Raw genomic sequence first — 25510 nt, forward strand, 5'->3', positions numbered from 1 at the left:
CTAAATTTTGGACTTAAAAAAAGTGGTTCTGGGCTGGGCACGGTAGCTCACACCTGTAGTCCCAGCACTTTCGGAGGCTGAGGTGGGTGGATCCCTTGAGATCAGGAGTTTGAGACCAGCCTGGCCAACACAGTGAAATCTCATCTCTCCTAAATACAAAAATTAGCCAGGCATAGTGGCAGGCGCCTATAATCCCAGCTACTTAGGAGGCAGGAGAATCACTTGAACCTGAGAGGAGGAGGTTGCAGTGAGCCAAGGTCACGCCACTGTACTCCAGCCTGTAACAGAGCGAGACTCTGTCTCAAAAAAAAAAAAAAAGTGGTCTTAACTATGCCCCACACTTGTTTCGAGGTGCACCCAAGTCCCACACTCCATGCTTCTTCACCCCTGGACTTTTTTCTGTGCTGTTCTGTTTTTTCTACCTGGAATGGTCCCAATTCTGTTGTGGTCCTAACTCCTCCTCATCCTTTAAGTTTCAGTCTGATGTCGCTTCCTTCAGGAAGTCTTCGCCCATGCTCTGAGTCTTGGTTCAGTGTCCCTCCTCTGTGCTCCCATAATTCCTTCCTGGATTAGCATATGTCACATGGGACTTGTAATCATCTGTTTCCTAGCCTTGGTCCTTTATTAGATTAAAAAGCCTTGAGGGCAGTGATAGGGTCTTGTTCATGCCTGTGCCCCTGTGCCTAACACATAGTAGATGCTCATGAGATATTTATGGGATGAATGTTTTAGGGACACTGCTTCTTCTATTTCCTCCTCAGTAGCTGACCTGGAGTTCAGCCATCTGCTAAGTGAGACATAGATTTACCTCTTGTAGAGAGAGGTCTATTTTATAAAAGGTTTCAAGCCCAAAGAAGTAATATTCAAAGATGAAAACCAGCTGGGCACAGTAGCTTACACCTATAATCCTGACACTTTGGGAGGCTGAGGCAGGAGGATCTCTTCAGCCCAAGACTTCATGACCAGCCTAGGAAACATAATGAGACCCTTGTCTCTACAAAAAAATTGTTTTAAAAATTAGCAGGATGTGGTGGCACACATCTGTAGTTTCAGCTACTTGGGAAGCTAAGGTGGGAGGATCACTTGAGTCTTACAGGTTGAGACTACAGTGAGCCATGATTGCACCACTGCACTCCAGCCTGGATGACACAGCGAGACCCTGTCTCAAAAAAATAAATAAATAAAATAAAATGAAGGCCTAAACGCCTTGACTGGTATAGGGACCTTTCTCCTGCAAATAACACCTGGGGGTGGTGGTGATAATCTGTTCTGGAGCTGCTGCTGTTAAGAACCAATGGTAGGGCCGGGCGTGCTGGCTCACACCTGTAATCCCAGCACTTTGGGAGACTGAGGTAGGTGGATCACCTGAGGTCAGGAGTTTGAGACCAGCCTGGCCAACATGGTGAAACCCCATCTCTACTAAAAATACAAAAATTAGCCGGGCGTAGTGGCATGTGCCTGTAATCCCAGCTACTCAGGAAGCTCAGGCAGAAGAATTTCATGAACCCAGGGACAGAGGTTGCAGTGAGCCAAGATTGTGCCATTGCACTCCAGCCTGGGTGACAGAGTGAGACTCTGTCTCAAAAAAACAAAAAGAACCAATAGTAGGGGTGTGGGGATGAAATGGAAGACATTTTTAGGTCCGGAGTGTCCCTTTGTTCCAGTGGCATATGTACAGTGACATAATGGGCGACTGGAAGGTAGGCAGATGTGGACTGACTGAGCCTGCACAACACTTGGGGCTGGCAGAGGATCTCCCAGTTGAGGACATGTGGAGAAAGGAGAGTGAGTTCAAGAGCTTATTTTGTTTGCCTCATGGTCCTATCGGTTTTCGTGCTGATTTAATCAGACAAGGTGTTGTGATTGTATGTATGTATGTATGCATGCATGTAAGTAAATCTGTACTAACAATGTGCCTGAGGCTGAGGACGGCGTACAGGCAGTCTGGTGGTTGCACGTGTGAGTGTGTTTCACACCTCCATGCACACTTGTGTGCCCTCATGTCTTCAGGTCTGTCATGGAAGTGAGGAGGGGAGAAAGGGAGAGAATAAACTCTGAGTCCCTGCTCTAAAGCAAACAGGTCGCGATTTTTAGGTTGTTTAATCATCACAACAACCTTGTAGTGTGGTTTTGCCATCCCCATTTTACAGATGAAGAAACTGAGGCTCAGGGATGTTATGTAATTTGGCAAAGGACATTGTACTCATGCGTGGTCCTGACAGTCGTGTTTAATTTATGCTCTGTCATTTCCGGGTTGACCCCTAACTCAATGCTGAGGGTTTGGCATCCAGGACAGGGCACAGAAGAAAAGCAATGATTGAGCCCAGTTCAAAGAAATGTTAAGCATTCGACTCAGGGCTCGGACGGATCGAGTCCTACTTCTGCCCTTCTATCGTGTAGCCTTGGCATTAGAGGGTGCCCCTTGTATGTCAGTGCCTTAAAAAAAATACAACAAATTTACCTTCAAGTAAATTGTTAGGTCCAAACAAGTTAATAAGTATTTATGTCCTAACAACTTAACTGTTTAAAAAGATAATGCACATAAATAGAAAAAAAAATCGTTTCTTGCTTAAATTACCAATTACTTACTAATGGGAGAGCTATGCCTATTGGGCACTGTGCTACTTCCCCAACTTTGGAATCAGATTGACCACTACCACACTGATATCCTATTTCATGCTGATTTTCATGCTGAAAAAAAAAAAAAAAATTGTTTTTCGAAGATACTGCCATTAGAAGGAATATAGCGTCATCTCCTGTGGAAATGGTGAACTACCATAAGCTAGCACAGTAGTTCCTTGGTGCCCTCCACAGCTGAGTATTGCTGTTTCCTGAGGATTTTTTTCTTTTTGAGACAGAATCTCACTCTGTTGCCCAGGCTGCAGTGCAGTGGTGCGATCTCGACTCACTGCAACCTCTGCCTCCCAGATTCACTCAATTCTTCTGCTTCAGCCTCCCGAGTAGCTGGGATTACAGGAGCCCACCACCCTGCCTGGCTAATTTTTTTCTGTATTTTGTTAGAGACAAGGTTTCACCATGTTGGCCAGGCTGGTCTCGAACTCCTGACCTCAAGTGATCTGCCCACCTTGGCCCCCCAAAGTGCTGAGATTACAGGTGTGAACCACTGCACCCAGCCTCCCTGATACTTTTCAAATGTGGTGCTGAATCCTTGTGAATCCATCATGGAGACTTGGAACGCCTTAGTGAACAGTCTGGGAATTGTGGTGTTAGGGGCTATCCAAGGTCAGCTGGGCAATTTGCATATCATTTCAGCACGTGGCTGGTATACCTAGCTGGTGGGATTGTGATGAGGTTTAAACAAAGCCCCACACAATGGCATTTGGTGTTGTACATTAGAAACACCTGGAGGAGCTAATAAGCCCACAGATGCCTGGAACTCCACCACGGACTCAAGGTAATTGGTCGGGGAGGGCCCAGACAGGACAGTTACTTAGGTTTAAGTAGCCCAGGAGATTTTCGTGTGCAGCTAAGGTTGAGAATCACTGACTTACCACATAGTAAATAGGATATTGTGAAAATAAAAGTAATATTTTTATTATGGTTAGGCAGAAAGAATGCAAACCCCATATCCCAAGGCCTGGGTTGTAGAACTTCTTTCCCATTTACTAGCTGGGAGCTCTTGGGCAAGCCACTTACTGTCTCTTAACCTTTGTTCTTCCATGTAAAATGATGATAATCATTCGTGTCTCGTCTTAAGTCACAGGATTATAATGACACGTGAAATAATGAGTGTGAAACTGTTCTTTTCTTTGAGACGGCATCTTGGTCTGTCCCCGCCCTAGGCTGGAGTACAGTGGCCTGATCTCAGCTTACTGCAACCTCCACCTGCTGAGTTCAAGTAATTCTCCTATCTCAGCCTCCCAAGTAGCTGGGATTAACGACACCCGCCACCAGGTCCTGCTAATTGTTGTATTTTTAGTAGAGACAAGATTTCACCATGTTAGCCAGACTGGTCTTGAACCTCTGACCTCGTGATCTGCCCGCCTTGGTTTCCCCTAAGTGCTGGGATTACAGGCGTGAGCCACCGTGCCCGGCTGAAATTGTTCTTTAAACTGGAAAGTGCTATACCAATGTAAAACAATGTTGGGGAGTAGATGCGGCCTCTTTCCTCAAAGAGCATGCAGAAAGACTTCTGAAAACCCAAGACACTTGAAGACTATTGTTCTGTAGCAGTCTGAGCACCATGGAAAAACCTACAGCCCTGAAGATGGAAAGAGATGGCCTGGGTTCTACCAGGGCCCTTTCCAATGAATGAAGGCAAAGAGCTTGCCTGAGTAAGGAGTCACTGCAGTACTGAAAAGTCCCAGAAGGGGGCAGTCTTGTCCCAGCACCCCAGACATGGATTCAAGTGAAGCCATCCAAGCCAATTTGCTTTTAAAAAGTTTATGTGACTGTTTAGAGATTTAATTTATTTTTATTAGCCATCGTACGATGGTACACAAAGTAATTACAAACTCAAGATTAAAACTAGGGCTGTGGTGTAAAAGCTAAAAAATTAAAGCTAATTTTTAATTTGCGTAAGCTTCTTTGGTAAGAGAGGTTAGCAAAAAGTTTCTCTAGAGTTCTTCTTTTTAATTACCATTTAAAATTTTTTATTTATTTATTTTTCTTTATTTCCCCAGAATACCTAATTGGCATAAATTAATCACCATTTTGACTTTGATTATGACATCTAAGTTTATATTTCATTCATGCAAGTTAGGTATGCACATGTAATGAAAACAGTAACAATGACATAAAATTATTCCAATAGTTAGGAGATAAAACACTAGTTTTAGTGAATTAGCAATAATACTTCATCCTTTCGCTCTGAATATAGCCCGAGGTCAAGTGAAACCAAGTCTCAGGCTATATTCATATAGAGCTCATCTCTGCAAAGTGAGTATGAAAATGCTCAGGATGGCTGTTTGGCTTCAGCTATCACAGTCATAATAGCTTTATGAAGCCACTGCTATGTGCCGGATGTTTAATTAATACTAATAAACTGCTGTTCTTCATAGCATGTTAACAGAAGTCATAATCATCCTCGTTTTCCAGAAGAAGAAACAACTCAGAATGCCTGTCTATGGTCACATAGCTAATATGGAAGGAACTAAGGGTTTCAGCCAGGCTTCTGTCTGCCAAGCTCGTGGACATTCAGCACCTCTCTCAGCTAGTCCCAATAACTTTGGCCAACGTGCTCTCTGGGGTCTCCTCCAAAGCCTCAGGCAGGACTGTGTAGGAATATCTTTTCCCACAGCTCCCTGCTCCATCCCATATGAACTGCCCAATAGCATCATGAACCTGAGGTTCAGGGGGGTACCTGCCACCTACTCCCAGAAGTGGAATTAGGGCATGGCTGGAGTAAGAATATGAATCCAAGGAATGGAGTAAGGGGCATAAAAGTTGGATTTCCAGCCTATTTGTTGCTGAACTTAATGGGAACTATGTTTATAAACCATGTGAGCTCTTCCCGAATCTAGAAGAAAGGACAGCTGAAGGGCCTGTCTGTGTCGTTGCTGGGCCTCTGCACCCAACCAAGGCTTTCTGTGGCAACTGTGAAGAAGGCGTTGAAGATCCTAGGGGGATTAATTTTTGTAATAATGCAACCCTTTATAAGTACCCTTTTCACTTAGTGTTGCCCATCTTCTCAATGGTAATTACTAATACACATGGTACACATTAAAGCTGCTAGCCAGATTTTTCCTCCTCTCTGCCTTCTGGCCACTCAATAGGATCGTATTCCCTGGTCATTTGTGATTGGGTGTGGCCATGGACTACAGTAGTTGTGGCCAATGGGATGTAAGTGAAATTGATGCTATCACTGCTAGCCTGGAGCATTTTATTGACTTTGTGAGACCTTCAGAGCTCTCTTGCCCTCTGCCACAGCTAGTGGCAGGCTTCCAGACAGTCATTGCTCCATCAGCCTGGGTTTTAGAGTAGCCCCATCTGACCCCACAATGCACATGCAGAATAAATGAGAAATAAATTTTGGTTATGTCATGCCACTAAGAGTTAGGTTTTGTTACTGTTCTTCCTGCAACATAACCTAGGCTGTCCAACTGGTAGAGTGGATTTACTGGCCACCTGGCACTGTACTCTGAGTTAAGGTGGAGTAAATGGATTATTTAAGGAGCAGTAGGTCTTAAGTTTTGGTAGAAAGAGAATGGATTGGCCGGGCGCAGTGGCTCACACCTGTAATCCCAGCATCTTGGGAGGCCGAGGTGGGTAAATCACCTGAGGTTAGAAGTTTGAGACCAGCCTGGCCAACATGGTGAAATCCTGTCTCTACTAAAAATACAAAAATTAGCTGGGTGTGGTGATGGGCACCTGTAATCACAGCTATTTGGGAGGCTGAGGCAGGAGATTCGCTTGAACCCAGAAGGCAGAGGCTGCAGTGAGCCGACATCGTGCCATTGCACTCCAGCCTGGGTGACAAGAGTGAAACTCCCTCCCAAAAAAAAGCAAGCAAGCAAGAGAATGGATTTTGGAGACAGGTAAATTAAAAGTAAATAGCAACTCTGCCACTGGCTATATATGTATGATTTTAAGCAAATTTTATAACCACACCTATCAGAATGGTGAAAACACACACACACACACAAAACCTGACCATACCACATACTGAGAAGTACACAGAGAACTGGAACTGGGGATGCAAAATAGTGTGGCTAATTTGCAAAAACAATTTAGCATTTTATTATAAAATTAAAGATACAACGTACCACAGGCCCTATCAGTCCCACTCTGATTTAACCAAGAGCAATGAAAACTTCACTGACACAAAAACCCGTATGTGAATGTCTATGTTGGTTTTATTTATAATTGCCCCAAACTGAAACCCCAGGTGTCCTTGAGCTGGTAAGTGGATAAACAGCCTGTGGTACGTCCATATAATGAACCACTACTCAGCAATCAAAAGGAAGGCAATGTGGATACAGAAAACAGTATGCGTAAATTGCAAGTGCATTATGCTAAGTGGAAGCAGTCAGGTGCAAAGAGCTCCATATTATATGATTCCATTTATAGGACAATCTGGAAAAGACCAAATTATAGGAACTCAGGGGTTGCAAAGGATTAGGGTGTTGGGTCAGTGGGAGGGTGGTGGGACTGCTGATGACAGAGGAGCAGTGTAAAGTAATGGGAACTGTTCCATGTCTTGCTTGTGTCAGTGGTCACATGACTTTACATCGTCAAAACTCAGAACTACCAAAAAGTGAATTTTACTGTTTGTAAATAAAACAATTTAAGGGGGTGAAAAGCCAGACATAAAAGGCCACATATTGTTGGATTTATATGAAAATAAAGCGAAAAGTCCAGAATAGACAATCCATAGAGACTGAAAATAGATTGCAGGTTGCCAGCGGGTGGGGGGAGGGAAGTATAGGGAGTGACTGTTAATTGGGTGTAGGGTTTCTTTTTTTGGTGATAAGAATGTTCTGGAATTAGATAGTGGTGCTAGTGAATAAACTAAAATCCACGAATTGTACATTTTAAATGGTGAATTTTTTGGCATATGAATTATAGCTCAGGTTTTTTTAAGTCTATTTTATTTTTATTTTTATTTACTTTAAAATTTTGTAGAGATGGAGCCTCCTTATATTGCCCAGGCTGGTCTTGACCTCCTGGGCTCAAGTGATCCTCCTGCCTTCAGCCTCCCAAAGTGCCGAGATTATAGGGGTGAGCCACCATGTCCAGCTGTAAGTGAGTTTTAAAAAACCCACTGGGCATGGTGGCTCACTCCTGTAATCCTAGCACTTTGGGAGGCTGAGGCAGGTGGATCATTTGAGGTCAGGAGTTGGAGACCAGCCTGGCCAACATGGTGAAACCCCATCTCTACTAAAAATACAAAAATTAGCTGGGCATGGTGGCGGGAGCCTTGTAGTCCCAGCTACTCGGGAGGCTGAAGAATGAGAATCACTTGAACCTGGGAGGTGCAGGTTGCAATGAACAGAGATCGCACCACTGTACTCCAGCCTAGGGGACACAGCGAGACCTTTGTCTCAAAACAAACAAAAAAACAGACCAGGCGCAGGGGCTCATGCCTGTAATCCAAGAACTTTGGGAGACTGAGGCTGGTGGATAACTTGAGGTCAGGAGTTTGAGACCAGCCTGACCAACATGGTAAAACCCTGTCTCTACTAAAAATACAAAAAATTTTTAACCAGGCATGGTGGCGTGCACCTGTTATCCTAGCTACTTGGGAGGTTGAGGCAGGAGAATCACTTGAACCTGGGAGGCAGAGGTTGCAGAGAGCCGAGATCGTGCCACTGTATTCCAGCCTGGGTGACAGAGCAAGACTCCGTCTCAAAAAATAAAATAAATAATACAAAAATAAAAAACCTTTCTTGGCCAGTTTCCTCATCTATAGAATTAATATTCGTATTCCACAGGATTGCTGTGTGGGATGGATGTAAAGTGGTACACTGCACAGCACGGTGTTCACTGTGGATGTGCAGTGAACGGCTAGCTGTGTCTCAGGACTCCAGTGCTGGCTTAATTGCTCTGTGTGGCCTTGGAAAACCACTTCACTTCACCAAGCCTCACGTTTCTCATTTGCAAAATGAAAGAACTGGAGTAGGTGAACTCTCAGACATCTCCCAATCTGGCAGGGACGTCTGTAGTACTCCTTTATGATGAAAACACTAAGAATCATGACTTGAGTTTGTGTAGTTCTTGACATCTTCCGAAGCACTTTCAAGTAACTTCCTTCATCGGTTACCTCACCTAGCACTTAATATATTCCACTGCAATGACAATCTTCAGAAAAAAAGGTGATAAACCATTAGGAAACTGAGGCCAAGATGTGACAGGGTCAAGGCCAGGGCAGGGGAAGCTGACACACTCTGACAGAGGGGCCCTGCAGAGAGAACTGCTGCAGAAGCCTCCATCTGCTCATGAGACCTCCTTCCTCCCGTCTGCCAATGCCAGGATAGTTGCCAGACCTGGCTCCCATGCCAGCACTCAGGGACACAGTAGCATAGTAGCTAATGCATGCAGCAGACTTGTCATAGACATCCCACCCCATACCCTCCCCTGCTGGCTCAGGATGCTAGGGGCCACAGATACTCACTCTGTTGCAGGTCGGTGGTGATGGAACCTTTCTAAAACTCTTCCTAAATCTGCTCTCCATCTTAGGAGAATTCTTTTTGATATTGTTGGCTAGAAATTAAACAGGACAGTATTTCACAGCATGTCAAGACTGCAGGCCAGGTGCAGTGGCTCACGCCTGTAATCCCAGCACTTTGGGAAGCTGAGGTGGGCAGATTGCTTGAGCCCGGGGGGTTCAAGACCAGCCTGGGCAACATAGTGAGACCGTCTCTACAAAAAAAAAAATGTTTTTTAAATTTTAATTGGGCATGGTGGTGTGCCCTGTAGTCCCAGCTATTTGGGAGACTGAGGTAGAAGGATCATTTGAGCCGGTGAGGTCGAGGCTGCAGTGAGCTGTGTTTGTGCCATTGCACTCCAGCCTGGGCAACAGAGGCAGATTCTGTCCCAAAACAAAACAAAAAGACTGCAGATATGAAATCCTTTTCTCTTTTTCCAGTGTATGCAGGGAGAGGAAGCCCTAGGGCATCCTTTCTCTCTCTCTCTCTCTCACTCTCTCTCTCACACACACCACCACACACACACACCACCACACATGCACACACACCACCACACACACACCCACCACCACACACACATACACACACCACCACACATACATACACCACACACACATATACCACCACACACACATACCACCTCACATACATACACACACACCACCACACACACACCACCACACACATACCACCACACATACACACACACCACCACACACACACATACCACCACACATATACACACACCACCACACACACAGCACCACACACACATACCACCACACACACACCACCACACACACATACACACACCACCACACATACATACACCACACACATATATACCACCACACACACATACCTCACATACATACACACACACCACCACACACATACCACCACACATACACACACACCATCACACACACGTACCACCACACATATACACACACCACCACACACATACCACCACACACACACAGCACCACATACACCACCACACAAACACACCACCACACACCCCTCCATACAAACACACCACCACACAAACCACCGCCACACACACACATACCACCACACAAGCACACCACCGCCACACACATACCACCACACACCCCCACACACACACATCAGCACACATACACAGGCACATTGCCACCACCACACACACTCACTTTTAGGCCTGCCTGGAAGGTAGGGTAGGATTATGTCAAGGGTTCCACAGCCCTGATATGGAATACAGTGAAAACCCACATGGGACTTATAATGGAAGGGTGACAAAGAGCAGGAAGAGTGCTTCTTGTGCTCCCAACAAGATCTCACATGGCCTGGGGTCATCAGGCCCACCTCTGTGCCTTCAAGAGAGTAGAGGTGTTGCCTGCCCTCCTCTCTTTGCAGTTGGCTCTGGGCTGAGCTGCAGAGGCACCTGAGGGAGGGGAAGGCAGTGCTGTGGATACAGCTCCTGGCTGCAGGTAATTAATTAGATGGGGCTGGAAGCCGAGGGTAGGAAGCCTGGGGATCAACCAATAGGCCCAGTTCTCCAGGCAGGAAATCCTGGGTGTCCACTCACACTCACACCCACCCTGAGGACTGACGGGTGGAAACAGGAGCACAGGGAATTCCTCTCCAGGCATCGGAATGAATGAGTGGGTCGGACAGGAAGAAGTGAGAACAGCTGTGAGAACCAACCAGGTCTCAAGGCCTGGGAGTAGGGTGGGGATGTGTCGCTTCCAGATGTGCCCTTGCACTGATCAGGCAAGTGGGAAGCTTTGCCTAGGGGCGGAGGAAGGCTTGGAGGGTGAGGTGGGCCTGGAACTATCTGTCCTGTGGCTGGGACCCTACCCTTCTCCTCTCTCCCTCCCACCTTGAGAAGGAAGCCCCAGTACACCTCCCTGCTCCCTGCCCTCTATTCTAAAACACAGCAGCCTGCTTGCAACCTATGACCTGCCAAGAGGTAGGGGCTTAGGCTACAAGGAGGGAGGGTGGGGCTATTTTTGAACTTGGGGTCCAATTGCCCTCCTGAACATGGACTGGAACGTCTTCTGACCCACTTGCACCCTTCAGACTGAAAATCACTCACAGCAGCACCTCCTCCAGGCCAGGCAATGCAGGGACCAGGATGGGGGCCTGCTCTGGTCCCACACATTAGCACCAGCACCCTGGTCCCTCTGCTTTCAAGCCCTGGGCGAGAGGCAGGAGTGGGTTGGGGTGAAGGCTGGGGTTTGTTGTGGTTCTGATCATGTCAGGGCCTCCCAGGCAAGAGAAATGCACAGTCTGCACAGTGCTTATATTTTTCTTATGAGGCCAGGCTAGGAAATAGTTGAAAATCAAAGCAAGGGAGGGTGAGCACACTGTCCTTAAAGCCACACTCTTGGTGCCCCCTGTTCCACTGGGGCTGAGAGAAAGGGCGTCTTGGTGGGAATCCAGTGCAGAAGCAGCTGTGAGGGTAGGTGGGAGGAATCACTATGGTCTCGGCCTAGATGCTTCCTGGACCAGAACCTCCACCACTGCACCAGCTCTTCACTACCCCCCACCTTCAGCCTCACTGGAGATTCAAAAGCATGCACAGCTGGGTGAAACACAGCCAGGCTTTCAGATTACAGTGGTCGGCTTATCCTCGGGGCACACATTCCAAGACCTCCAGTGGATCCCTGAAACCTCAGATAGTACTGAACCCTGTATATACTATGTTATTTCCATCTGATAACCCAGATGGCACCTAAGTGACTAAAGCAGGCAGCAATAGCGTGGATACACTGAGCAAAGGGATGATTACACATCTCCGGCGGGTGGAGCGGGATGGCGTGAGATTTCGTCCCACTACTCAGAATGGCATGCAATTTAATTTTTTTAAATTAAATTAAAATTTCTTTTTAGAGGTAATGTCTCACTATGTTGCCCAAACTGGTGTTGAACTCCTGGACTCAAGTGATCCTCCTTCCTCAGCCTCCCAAAGTGTTGGGATTACTGGCGTGAGCCACCACGCCTGGTAATGGTTTGCAACTTAAAACTTATGACCTTTTTTCCTGAAATTTCCCATTTAATATTTTTGGATCGCAGTTGACGACGGGTAACTGAAGCCTCAGAAAGTGAAACTGAGTATCAGTGGGGACTACTGTATTTCAGCCCTAGAGGCCAGGGCTGCTGGGATGAGGAGGGGTGAGGGAGAAGAGTCCCAGTGGTGGTGCCTGGGTCCCTGCTTGCTCCCATGAATCCCATCTCTTGGACACAGGTGGCTGGCAGGGCTGGGAAGACAGACCCAGGTTTGGAGCTCACCTCCTGCATGGCTCTTCCAAGCTGCACCTTCTCCACCGACTTCACCCAGCTCCTCCATGTCTGCCACAGGAGTCGGGGCAGCCCTGGCAATCCACTTCTTTCTTTCCCCAAATCCATCCCCTTCTGGCCTACAACACCTCCAGTTACTTGCTCTTTTCTTCTGCCCTTCATTCTCCTTTCCAACCTTTTCTGACCATGCTCCAGAGGCTGCTTTTCCTCGGGATCCTTAAATGTTGAATGGATAGGAGGGAACTCCGGCAGTCAAAAGGGACTCTCAGGAACTGAGGTTGTGTTAAGAGTTGCCTAGGGACCTTGGCTGCTCCCTCCTCTTCAGACGTGCACCGGTCTTTGCTCTTCTATCTCCTCAGAGTGTCTGAGTGGGAAGTTCCCAGTTACAGTTACCCCTTCACTCTACCCAGTGCGGTTTCCCCCACTGCTCCTGCTCTGGCAATGCTGAACACCCATCCGCTCCCGCTCCTCCTTCCCCCACTCTCCCACGCTTGCTGGCATCTCCATTCACAGAGACTGTGCCTCACTGGCCAGAGGCTGTTCTGTGGCTTCTGCACCAGCAGATTCTCTTCTTAACTGGTATTCCATACTTTGTGTCTGTGCTCTTCAGAACATGACTCAATTTTCTACCTGCCTCTCTATTTCTTCAGAAGTGTGTGTGTGTGTGTGTGTGTGTGTGTGTGTGTGTGTGTGTGTGTGTTGGAGGTTCTACAGGGTGTCCTTTCAAATAAACAGACACTGAGGTTCCGGAGTAGTACTGCTAGAATTGGGGCAGAAGAAAGCCTTTGTCTAGGTGATGCCCCTGAAGGTTCCACTTGGCTCCTGGTGGCTGTTATCAGCAAAGGGTGGGCTCATAGCTCAGGTGAAGTAGGTTACACTGGGGAAGGGTCTGGGCCTGGGTAATGGGTGGACTGGCCTCTAGCTCCAGCTCCGAGACAGTTACACGGTCCCCTCTCAAGCTTTCTGTGACTTGGTTTTCCCCATCTGTCATGTGGAGATAATGTCACCTGCTGACCCACTCGAGGCTGTGGAGAGGAGAGAATGCTCCATCCAGGACGGCCTGCTCACTGCCCCCACAAACCTCCCACTCACTCCCCTCCAGCACTCTGCCCATAGTCCCTCCTTGGACTGTTCTCTCTAGGCGCCCTCCCTTCCTAAATCCTAGCTCTTCTTGGAACAGTCCGATCCTTTCTCCTCTCTAAAACCTTCCCTGACTACTCCAGCTGATAGTGTTGGGTTTCTTCTTTCAACTTCTGTAACACTCGGAGTTGGCACTACTTGATGAGCATGTAATTCTTATGTCAGGATTTCTCAAGCTCAGCACTATTGGCTTTTGAGCTAGACCATTCTTTGTTGTAGGGGGTCACCCAGAGCATTGCAGGATGCAGCAGCATCATTAGATGCCAGCAGCACCCCTCCAGTTGTGACGACCAAAAATATCTCCAGAAACAGCCAAATAAATCCTAGGGCAAAATTTCCCCCCAGCTGAGAATCATTACTTTACATTGTTCTTTATCTATCTAGCTTTTCGTTTGTTAGGTTGATTTTCAGATGGAGTCCCATTCTGTGGCCCAAGCTGGAGTGCAATGGCGCAGTCTCGGCTCACTGCAACCTCTACCTCCTGAGTTCAAGAGATTCTCCTGCCTCCGCCTCCTGAGTATCTGGGACTACAGGCATTTGCCACCATGCCCTGCTAATTTTTTTTTTTTTTAATAGTAGAGAGGTTTTCACTATGTTGGCCAGGCTGGTCTTGAATTCCTAACCTCGAGTGATCTTCCCCACTTGGCCTCCCAAAGTGCTGGAGTTACAGGCGTGAGCCACTGTGCCGGGCTGTTATTTAGCTTTTAATGTTTCATTTCCCTGGCTAGATTTCTTTGTATGCTCTCATGAGACTAGCACACTATACATGTCACATGCTCCACGATTATCTGTTAAACAAATCAGTATACTCTTTTCAAGCATTAAAACCGCAAGTAGAAAATTAGCTGGGCATGGTGGTACACGACTGTAGTCCTAGCAACTTGGGAGACTGAGGCAGGGGTGACTGGTTGAGCCCACGAGTTTGAGGCTGCAGTAAGCTCTGATTGCACCACTGAACTCCATCCACTCTGGGTGACAGAGTGAGATCCCATTTAAAAAAAAAAAAAAAAAAGCAAGTATAAGTTATTATAGCTACCTTAGGCCTAGGTTACACTCTATGGGATGGAGACATTCACATTTGTTTCTAAAATATTAGTTCACTGTCTTCCCACAATCGGATTGTGGGGAACAATTGTTAGCAAGGAATTTTGCTGTCTACTGCAGAAATTCTGTTACAACAAATGTAATATATAACAAAAATATTTCCAAGCTAAAACCCACTTCTTTCAAGTAATATTTTCTCAGGTCAAACTCTGAATCACAAAATAATTGCACCCAGCCTTGGAAGGCCATTGCAATGGGCTATGATTTGTTTTAGATTCTCTGCTGATGTGTCAGGTTCTATATGCTGAAGAAGAGAGTTAGTAAGACGGTATCTAAAAGAATTAGGGTCGGGTACAGTGGCTCATGCCTGTAATCCCAGCACTTTGGGAGCCCGAGGCGAGTGGATCACTTGAAGTCAGAAGTTCGAGACCAGCCTGGCCAACATGGTAAAACTGTGTCTCTACTAATAATACAAAAATTAGCCAGGTGTGGTGGTGCATGCCTGTAATCCCAGCTACTCAGGAGGCTGAGGCAGGAGACTCGCTTGAACCCAGGAGGCGGAGGTTGCAGTGAGCCAAGATAGCGCCACTGCACTGCAGCCTGGGCAACAAGAGCAAAACTCCATCTCTAAAAACTAACTAACCAAATAAATAATGATTCGCGTGTCTCCCTGCCCAGGAAATCTCTCTTGTTTTCTCTCCAGGTTGGGCTATCTCCCTCCTTCCTCTTTTACAGCAAAGAGACTGTAAGAGCTCTTTGCGTACTCTTTTGGCACTAGGCAATAGTTGTTAGAAAAGATTCAAGAGTTGGAGTAAACAGGCTGGGGGGGTGGGGTGCTTCTCCAGCTTCCACCAATCATTGTCTGATTCTGGAAAAGCTGCTTAGCCTTCCTGAGCTTCAGTTTCCTTGCCTGAGAAATAGGCATACTTAATAAAATGCAGTGAGGACTGAGGAAAGTATACTGAGTGCCTCTCCTTGTGTCTGACATGTATGTACTCAATTAACATTGGTGTTCTTTCTGTCATTAGTGCTGGTCTCATAGCTATCCTTGCTTGTTCTATCCCCCTCATTCTTTGCACTCCTCTAACACCTAGCACAGTGCCTGCCCATAGTGGGAGCTCCATACAGAAGTATTTTTGATGAAAGGACTCAGCCCTTGACTCCAGGAAGTTTGAAGGTGAGGAGATACAGACAGACTAGCACTTGGACTGACCTGACCATCATCCCCTCAATCTTGTAGTCCATGTTAATTAATTTATTTATTTTTTTGAGACAGGGTCTCATTCTGTTGCCCAGGATGGAGTGCAGTGGTGCAGTCTCAGCTCACTGCGGCTTCGACCTCCTGGACTTGAGCGATCTTCCAGTTTCAGGCTCCCGAGTAGCTGACCACCGGGTACGCCACCATACCCAGCTAATTTTTGTATTTTTTTTGTACAGTTGCAGTTTCGCTATGTTGCCCAGGCTGGTCTTGAACTCCTGAGCTCAAGTGGTCCTCCCATCTTGGCTTCCCACAGTGCTGGGATTACAGGCATGAGCCACCATGCCCAGCCTGCATTCTAATCCTTTAAGTATATTTGACTCATATATATTTTTTTCCAGCTGGAAAGAACTTTCTACATTATCTAATCCAATAATCTCGTTTCTCAGATTAGGAAACTGAGGCCCAGTGAGGATGCATAGCTCTTTCATGTACAAAGATTAAAACAGTCTATTGTCCTCATGTCTTTAGGAAGATTAAATCGTTTGCTTTAGTTCTAATTTTTTGTTTTTGTTTTCAGACAGGGTCTCGCTCTGTCACACAGGCTGGAGTGCAGGGACGCAATCTTGGCTCACTGCTGTCTCTGCTTCCCGGGTTCAAGCGATCCTCCACCTCAGCCTCCTGAGCAGCTAGGATTACAGGCGTGCGCCACCACACCTGGCTAATTTTTGTATTTTAGTAGAGATGGGGTTTAACCAAGTTGGCCAGGCTGGTTTTGAACTCCTGACCTCAGGTGATCTGCCTGGCTCAGCCTCCCAAAGAGCTGGGATTATAGATGTAAGCCACTGTGCAGGCACAGTTCTAGTTTTGTTTAGTAGTTCCTCTAGACAGCACCTCTTAATCTCAGCACTCTTGACATTTGGGACCAAATATTTCTTTATTGTGAAAAGCCATTGCAGGATATTAAGCAGCATCCCTGGCCTCTACCCACTAGATGCCATGAATACACCCTTTCTCCCCTTAGTCATAACAATAAACGATGCCTCTAGACGTTGCCAAGTGTCCCCAGATATTACTGGAGGTAAAATCCCTTCATATGAAAGGCTGAGGCCCTCAGGTTATTCCATCATAATATGATTGTTTTAATGAATAGTGTCCTGGCAAATCTCATTTGTAGTCAACGAGCTCTGGAGATAAGGCAGAGCTGCTCTGTATTGCGTGCCAGGTCTCAGTCACTACTCGAGTTCTCTCATTATGTATGTGTGTTCCTTTATGTGTTATGTTCTGCCTACCTCCAGGAGCTTTTAAAGTGGTCCCAAATCATTTCTTTCTCAGAACATCTGACCTATCTGTGCATTGCCTGGGCGTCTGGCTGTATGGAGGGGTGTCCTTCTCTGTCAGAGCCCTTCCCACACTGTCTTCTAGTTGCCTGCTTGTCTCTCTGCCACTGGCCTTTAAGGCCTGTGACAGTACAAACAGCGACCATCTTGCTCACCATTATATTCCCAGCATCTAGTTGGCACATGAGAGGTGTCCAATGAACATTTGTTGAATGGATATATAATAGAAGTCATGTATTGTATTTAGCTGGGGGTCAAAAGTATAGAGGTTAGCTACAACTTACTTAGTTTACAATAATCATTGTGTCTATTGAAACCCTACTATGTACCAAGAACTTTACATGTGTCAATCACAAAACAACCTTATGAGATAGAGTATTAACCCCACTTGAAAGATGAGGAAACTGTGACTCAGAGACGGTTCATGACTTGGGTGATGATATAGTAAGACTAGATTTGGGCCACGGCCCACCTAACTGCAGGATCTGGCCCTAGTCTGCTGTGATATATGAGAGGTCTTCAAAAAGTTCATAGAAAATGTATATTATACCAGGCATGGTGGCTCACACCTGTAGTCCCAGCACTTTGGGAGGCTGAGGCAGGTGGATTACAAGGTCAGGAGTTCAAGACCAGCCTGATGAAACCCCATCTCTACTAAAAATACAAAAATTAGCCAGGCGTGGTGGCAGATGCCTATAATCCCAGCTACGTGGGAGGCTGAGGCAGGAGACTTGCTTGAACCTGGGGGGTGAAGGTTGCAGTGAGCTGAGATCACATCACTCTGCTCTAGCTTTGGTCACAGAGTAAGACTCCATCTCATAAAAATATATATGTATAAAATGAAAAAAACTATCCCTGGACTTCAATTTTTTTTTGCACCAAAATATACTCATACTAACTTTTTATAATGTATCTGAACAGGATCTAGTTTGAGGCACTAAAAAGGATAAGACATCAGTTTGAAAAGAGCCCCCATCAGAGCAACATGAATTCTGCTAAAACTGCAGCAAGAACAAACATTAAATATATGATAACATTTAGGTGGAAGAATTATGAAATCACTGAGCTTTATCCAAAGTTTACGGGGACAATGTCCCAACAAAATCAGCAGTTTACAAATGGATAACTGATTGTAAGAAGGGATAAGGTGTTGAAGAAGAAACCTAAAGCAGCAGACCATCTACATCAATTTGCAAGGAAAAAATTAATCTCGTTTGTGCCATAACTGAAGAGGCTGATGATTAATAGCAAAAACAACAGCCACCATCGTAGATATCTCAGTTGGTTCAGTTTACACAATTCTGACTGAAAAGAATTAAAGTTGAGCAAACTTTCCACTCAATAGGTGCCAAAACTTCCTCAGTGGCAGGTAAGGGATGTTGAAAACCTATTTTTCTCCGATCCAAGTTGAAGTCTGTTGAGTAGGCAAAGGGAGATGGATAGTATCTTCCACCTCTCTTGCCCTAGCTTAGGAGGTCTGTGTCCAAAGCAGCCACAGATAAGAGCAGAACATTCAATGGAAATTTTAAACATGTGGGATCAAGATGCTGAAGCGTTTCTTTGAAGACTTGTAAAAGAGATGAAACAGGCCAGGCAAGGTGGCTCACGCCTGTAATCCCAGCACTTTAGGAGGCCCAGGTGGGTAGATCACGAGGTCAAGAGATCGAGACCATCCTGGTCAACATGGTGAAATTCCGTCTCTACTAAAAATACAAAACTAGTTGGGTGTGGTGGTCCACACCTGTAATCCCAGCTACTAGGAAGGCTGAGGCAGGAGAGTCACTTGAACCTGTGAGGAGGAGGTTGCAGTAAGCCAACATCACCCCACTGCACTCCAGCCTGAGTGATGGAGCGGGTCTCTGTCTCGCAAAAAAAAAAAAAAAAGAGAAAAAAGAAAGAAAAAAATCCTTAAAGGACTCCTATTTTTCTTCAATTAATCATGTAAAACAAAACAAAACAAAAAAACACTGCACTGACTTGCTTAAATTCCAAAGACCTTAAGTTCTTTAGGGATGGGTGAAATGGCTGGTGTCATGGCTTAGGGATGTGTCTTGAACTTGATGGAGCTTATGTTGAAAATAAAGTTTATTTTTTTCTTCTTATCTTTTAATTCCATTTTTCATGATTTTACTTTTTTGAGACAGTCTTGCCCTGTCACCCTTTTTTTTCTCCCCCAGTACATTGTCTTCATCTGACAACACTGTTCACTGGGTTACAATACATTTAATTATGTTACAGTTATCATTCATGTCATTCTTACTGTCCTGGTAACTTTATTTGGATTTGGGTTTTCTCAGTTTAACATGTTTACAGACGATCATTTAAAGTTTAGGCTATAGCTAGTTCTAAGTTTCATCTGTTGAGTAATTGATTGCTTTTGACTAGTTTCTCCTTCAGAGTCTATAAACACATATGGGTACCTTATCTGCTTATTTCCAAACAGAAACCTTTGGCTTTAGGGTGGTATTTTTAAAATGGTCAGTCCAAAATCAATTTATCAGGCCCCTCACCAAAACAGGAGACAGAATACAAAGTATCAGAGGGCATTGAATATAATCAATGAATTAATTTTAGCTTTTTTGTTGTTGTTGAGACAGTCTCACTCTGTCATCCAGGCTGGAGTACAGTGGCCCAATCTTGGCTCACTGCAAACCTCAGCCTCCCAGGTTTAAGCCTCAGCCTCCTGAGTAGCTGGGACTACAGGCATGCGCCACCACACCCAGCTAATTTTTGTATTTTTAGTAGAGACAGGGTTTCACCATGTTGGCCAGGCTGATCTCGAACTATTGACCTCATGATCTGCCTGCTTCGGCCTTTCGAAGTGCTGGGATTACAGGCATGAGCCACTGTGCCCGGCCTAATTTTTGTATGTTTTAGTAGAGATGGGGTTTAGCCATGTTGGCCAGGCTGGTCTGAAACTCCTGACCTCAGGTGATCTGACCATCTCAGCCTCCCAAAGTGCTGGGATTACATGTGTGAGCCACCGTGCTGGACCTAAATTTTTTTTAAAAAGTGCTGGGATTACATGTGTGAGCCACCGTGCCAGACCTAAAGTTTTAAAACTTTTTTTTTTTGAGACAGTCTTGCTCTGTCTCCATGTGCCAGGCTGGAGTGCAGTAGTGCAATTTCCGCTCACTGCAACCTCTGCCTCCCGGATTAAAGCAATTCTGCTGCCTCAGCCTCCCGAGTAGCTGGGACTACAGGTGCACTCCACCACACCCAGCTAATTTTTGTATTTTTACAAAATAGTAGAGACGGGGTTTCACCATGTTGGCCAGGATGGTCTCGATCTGTTGACCTTGTGATCTGCCCGCCTCGGCCTCCCAAATTGCTGGGATTACAGGCATGAGCCACCATGCCTGGTCCAAAACTTTTTTTTTTAAAAAAAGAATCCTGATTCTGGGGAGTGGGTGTGTATGTTCATAGGAAGAGGCTCCATGAAGGATAGAGTCCAAGACCTTACTGTTGCATGAATTCAGTTTCCTTTGTGAAATAGTTGCTGAGGCTGGGCGCAGTGGCTCATGGCTATAATCCCAGCACTTTGGGAGGCAGAGGGGGGCGGGTCACAAGGTCAGGAGTTCAAGATCAGCTTTGCTAACATGGTGAAACCCTGTCTCTACTACAAATACAAAAAATTAGCTGGGCGTAGTGGCAGGCGCCAGTAATCCCAGCTACTTGGGAGACTGAGGCAGGAGAATCTCTTGAACCCAGCCCAGGAGCTGCACTCCAGCCTGGTGACAGAGTGAGACTCCATATCAAAAAAAAAAAAAAGAAAAAGTTGCTGAAAGTCTGACCCCTAATACATCTTTAGCACCCCCCAATCACGTAGTGTTTACCATTTATTCCCTCAGACTTGTCAGACTTCGTTTAAAAGTCCAGATGCTTCTCAGCTTACTTAAAAGATGGGGCTACCTTTGGATAAATCCATCTGTAATGTTGAAAAATCATAAGTCGACCATTGTAAGTCGAGGACCATCTGTACATGGCATGAGAATTGTCAGCTGTTTATTTTCATCTACTCTGTTTCCTGAAATAAACTGCCTGAGGGCAGGGAGTCTTGACATTTCTTTGTCAGTTTTGGTAGGTGTTCAATCACGGTTCACAATGATAACAGTAGGAAAAAGTGCGCTTTCTAAGAAGTGAACAAACAAGCTGGAGTACATTGCTCTGCCCCCCTCCCTTGTTACGGGTAACATCACAAGGCAAAGTACCTTCACCACGAGGCAAGACTAGGTCCTGTTCCTTAAGGAGCCCGCAGCCTTGTCTGTTCTGTTCGTCCGCTGTGGAAATCTCTCTCCCTGCTCTCGAACGTGGGGTCGGCTGAGCAGGCACAGGCAGATGGAGAGTATCCCACCTCTCGCCCCAGCGCGGGAGGTCTGCGGCCGGCGGATAGGAGGCGCTCCAGGAGACCTGGCACCGTCGGTGTGCAGCAGAGCAGCGGATCCGAGACGCGAGGAGAAGCCCTGCCTCCGGCGGCCCGCTCCTGTCCTCTTCTAGTTTTCCTCGGAAGGGGCCTCGAGACACTGGAAGGTACGGACAGCAGGGCAGGGACGGGGTCCTTTTCAGTTCCACCCGTGTAGGGACATCTCTGCCCCTCATCCCCCGATATGTCCTCGCTGAATCCGGGGTGGGAGAGACGGACCGAGTCTAGGCATCCGCGTGGCGGCGCGGAGGAGAGCTGGGAGCCCAGGGCGGAGCCCAGTGGACTCCCGGATTCCTCGGCCCCGCCCCCGGCACGAGGCCCCGCCCCGGCGGTCCCGCCCCTCCCCGGACCCGATCGGGCTGCGCTCACTGCCCAGCCGGGGCCGGGGGAGCCTCCAGGCGGAGAGGCTCCCGCCCGCCCTGAGCTGCGGCCTCCGCATGGAGGGGCCGCTCATTCCGCTACCGCTGCAGGGAGGCGGAGCCGCTGCCGTTCCGGAGCCCGGAGCCCGGCAACACCCGGGACACGAGACGGCGGCGCAGCGGTACAGCGCCCGACTGCTGCAGGCCGGCTACGAGCCCGAGAGGTGACGCCCAGGGCAGAGCGCGCGGGGCGCATCCGGGGCGGGCGGCCGAGGAGGGCGCGGCGACTCTGGGAACCGGGCGGCGCTGCGGGGGAGGGGAGGGGCAGGCCCCACACACCTTTCCCTATTACCGCCTCAGCCTCCAACTTTCTAAAACGCCACGTTCCCGGCTTTGGTTGAGGGATCCAGGCGGGCACTGTGCGAAGGATTAGGTGCTTCGTTGCACAGATGAGCAGAGGAGAGGGAGCAGGTCGTCAAAACGTTTCCTAAAATCTTAGCCCTAGATTGGACCTCGCTACACACCCGACGACACCCCGTTCAGGTGGCTCCAGCCCCTGGGGTTCAAACAGTGCTTGTTGGAGTCCCTGTCCGACTTGCTTACCCCTCCTTAGCTGTTTCCTCCTAGAAGTATCTTCAGTGGTCTTACTGGCAGGTGTAGGTGTCCAGATGGATCGCCTTCGCAGGGCTAGGCGAGGACACTCTCCCTCCTCAACATGCACTGATATCTGATGAGGCTGCCAGGGCAGCTCACCTCAAGATCTTTCGGAAGACGCAGGCCCCCGTACTGGGGTCTGTCGGGAAATGAGGGTCACTGGAGGAAGAGTAGGGTAGTGAGCTGGGCCCCAGGGGTACTGGCTGAAAAGGAGACAGCAGCTAATCTCTGGATTTTATCGCAGCTTGAAATGCAATCCCACTGTCCTTCCGGTGCAGAGGATTTGGACTTCTTTCTCTTCCCATCTGCTGGTGTATAGCAGCTTGGGGAGGTGACCTGACAGCTGGGTTTGGGGGTGGCGGTCTGGGGGAATTAGCCCGGCAGCTCTTCCCAGGGGCTGGCCGCTTATGTAAGAACTTTCAACGGCTTAAGGGGCTCCTGGGCAGTGGTCTGCTGCGTTAGGCCCCTCCTGTGCGGGCAGACTGCCTCTCTAGAATTGACTCAGGCTTAGGCAACCCCCAGACTTTCTCCCATCCTAAAAATCCAGCTCCTGGGCTTCAGGGCGCAGGGTGATGGGGAGGGGCCACAGGGGCTGAAGGAGCCGGTTGGGGCTTGATGGAGGCAGGGCTTAGTAAGAGCAGGGATTGCAAACATATTGTTTCAGAGCTCAGGCCCAAGCCATGTGAGTGCATCCTTCTCCAAACTGCAGTTCTGCATCAAGGGGCCATCCCTACCGCCACTCCAACCCCACCCACATCCCCCACTTCGGCTCAGAGAGCCTGTGTAAACCTGAGCCCCAGCCAGGTGGTGTAGTGAGATTCAAAACCTGCTGGCCAGACCTCCACTTGCCTTCACCAACCTGGAACTGTGGGAAGAGGACAGGAGTCTGTGAGCAGTTCTGGATTTGAGTCCGGTGTTATTGCTCTCTGGCTTGAACTTGGACAGGCTATGCCCCCGTAGTAGCTCAACAGTGCTAATGTCATAACCTCTTCTCCCCTTCCCCCATCTTCCCCTCAAGAGTATTTTGAAATCTTGTTCATTCAAACAGCCCCAGGCCAGATAGAGCCTTTGGGGCTCCCTGCCTGGACTTCTGTACCCAGCTGAGCACTGCTACCTTGCTACCCTGAGAAAAGGGCTTGGACCTGCCTTCCTATCCCCACAGCTGCTAGGTGGGGGTCTCAGGGGACAACAGCCCTTCCTTGGCTGCGGCGGCTCACTGGTTTCCTCGGTGTCTCCTCCCCATGGAGGAAGCAGCTGGGGAAGATCAGGAAGAGGGTGGAGGAGAGTGGGGGGGTTGGGGGTGGATTAGTGGAGTCTCTGGAAAAGCACAGCCTAACCCAGGGCTGAGCCCAGCAGCTTAGAGTGATGAGGAGCCCGACACAGGTCAAAGCGGGAGGTGAGTTGGGGAGCAGGAGAGGGGAGTGGGGCCATGAAGTCTGTAATCACTGGGAAGGTGACCCTCCCCATGCCTCAGCCAGGCAGCCTCCTCCCTTGGGTCCCAGAGTTCTAGGCTGGGGCAGATGTCACAGTAAAGGTCACCTGATATGGTCAAATCCAGCTGCTCTCCTTGGCCTTGGGCTCTGGTTGAACCCCGAATAGTACTCTAGCCATTCCTGACCCGTATGGTAGGGGATAGTGACCAAGAGCAGGTCACTTAGTGACCCAGTGACCCAGAGCGACCACTGGGGTAGTCTGCTCAGTGCCTGCAGCTGGAATGATAGCTCTGTTCTTCTGTGGCCAGAAAGGTACCCCAGAACAGCTCTGAATGTTCAGGCACTTTCTCTGGCTGGTCTCACTGCTCTGCTCCACGTGGTCAGTGAAAGGTCCTAGTGCTGGTGCTCCTCAGGACTTTTCCCTGGTCCCCCAAGTGGCCTGGGCTCACCTTGTGAGCCCGTGAGTGCTGCAGGTTCAGAGGTGCTTCCCAGGCATCACTGGCAAGCTGGCCCCAGCCTCCCCTCTGCACACAGATGGAACAGTCTGTGTTTTCCTGGCAGGGTCCCGGGGGCATCAATGAGGGAGGCTGGGCAACCCAGGGAACCTCGTGGCTTGGAGGCCAAGCCTCCCCTGGGCCTGGCTGCCACCACACTGCTGAGAGGTAAACAAACCCAGCCTCCCAGGGCCACAGCCAGCCACTCTACCAGGGAGGGGACTGTGTCCCATGCCACCTTATTCTCATCTTCCCAAGTGAGCTGTGGGAGCCCTAGGAGGACACAGGGAGGAGGTTGTGGAGTCTGGGTAGGGGGACCGAGGAGTTCTGTTCCCATAAGAGGGAAGAGTGGCATCCTGCCATCCCCCCTTTCCCCATTCGAATCAATCTGCTACCCAGTCACTGCCCCCGTGTGGAAATCAGGATCTTTCTGGGTACCCAGGGCCACCAACTTCTGCTCTGGGGATTTTTCAGAAGTTCCCTAGCCCTGTCCTTATTTCTATGCACACTTGCCTAAGCCAGGCTTATGATCCTCCTTCATCTTCCCACTCATGCAGGACCCTCCCAAATAACAAACTGCTCTCTGAGGTTAAAAGCCCTGGTACCAACGACATTTTCTTGGCCAGAGACAGGGTTACAGAAGCAGTACCCCCACCTCCCTTTCTGAACTGTAGATTTTGCCTGTCAAGGGAATGGAGTACCCAGTACTTTGCAATTAATAGATTGTGGAGTTAATGTGCTCATTTATGAAAAATGCTTTGTAAACTGCAGACGGCTCCAAGGCCACCCAAAGGTCAAGGAGTGTCATTGTGAAGAATGCCCGCTTCCTAGGAGGGACGTCGGATAGCGGTCCAAACTCAAAGTCCTTAGTGCAGGGGAGCTGAGAGCCCAGACCGGTTTCTCAGGGCTCCGGGCCTTGATCGCGGCTGGGGAAGAGTACTGGGGATTGGGGAACGGCAGAACCGTGTGAGAGGTACCCTGGGGAGAAAGGCAAGGTGGGTGGCCCAGGCTGGGGGAGAACTCGGGGGTGGGG

At 48.1% G+C, this 25510-nt stretch overlaps 1 protein-coding gene and 1 long non-coding RNA gene across 26 annotated transcripts in view; one reads left to right on the plus strand and one right to left on the minus strand.

Annotated features, from left to right (window-relative positions):
- IMPDH1 (inosine monophosphate dehydrogenase 1) overlaps window positions 1-25510 on the plus strand; it is a 65080-nt gene that overhangs the window by 25260 nt on the left and 14310 nt on the right. For 17 of the 25 annotated variants that reach the window (XM_078343828.1, XM_078343829.1, XM_078343827.1 and 14 more), the window contains one exon: window positions 21481-22120. In XM_078343828.1, the coding sequence (XP_078199954.1) occupies window positions 21975-22120 (146 nt within the window). In that variant the 5' untranslated portion in view covers window positions 21481-21974. Of the gene's footprint in view, window positions 1-21480; window positions 22121-23909; window positions 25473-25510 lie in introns of those variants that run through there. The other 8 variants (XM_078343841.1, XM_078343846.1, XM_078343847.1 and 5 more) reach the window with 3 other exon arrangements.
- On the minus strand, window positions 13052-22780 carry LOC144578453 (uncharacterized). Its single transcript, XR_013524280.1, has 2 exons — window positions 22500-22780; window positions 13052-21637 (listed from the first exon to the last, which is right to left on the minus strand). It is a non-coding gene; the product is annotated as an uncharacterized LOC144578453 (long non-coding RNA).

The sequence above is a fragment of the Callithrix jacchus genome, chromosome 11 (genome assembly GCF_049354715.1).
Source record: "Callithrix jacchus isolate 240 chromosome 11, calJac240_pri, whole genome shotgun sequence".
Classification (NCBI taxonomy): domain Eukaryota; kingdom Metazoa; phylum Chordata; class Mammalia; order Primates; family Cebidae; genus Callithrix; species Callithrix jacchus.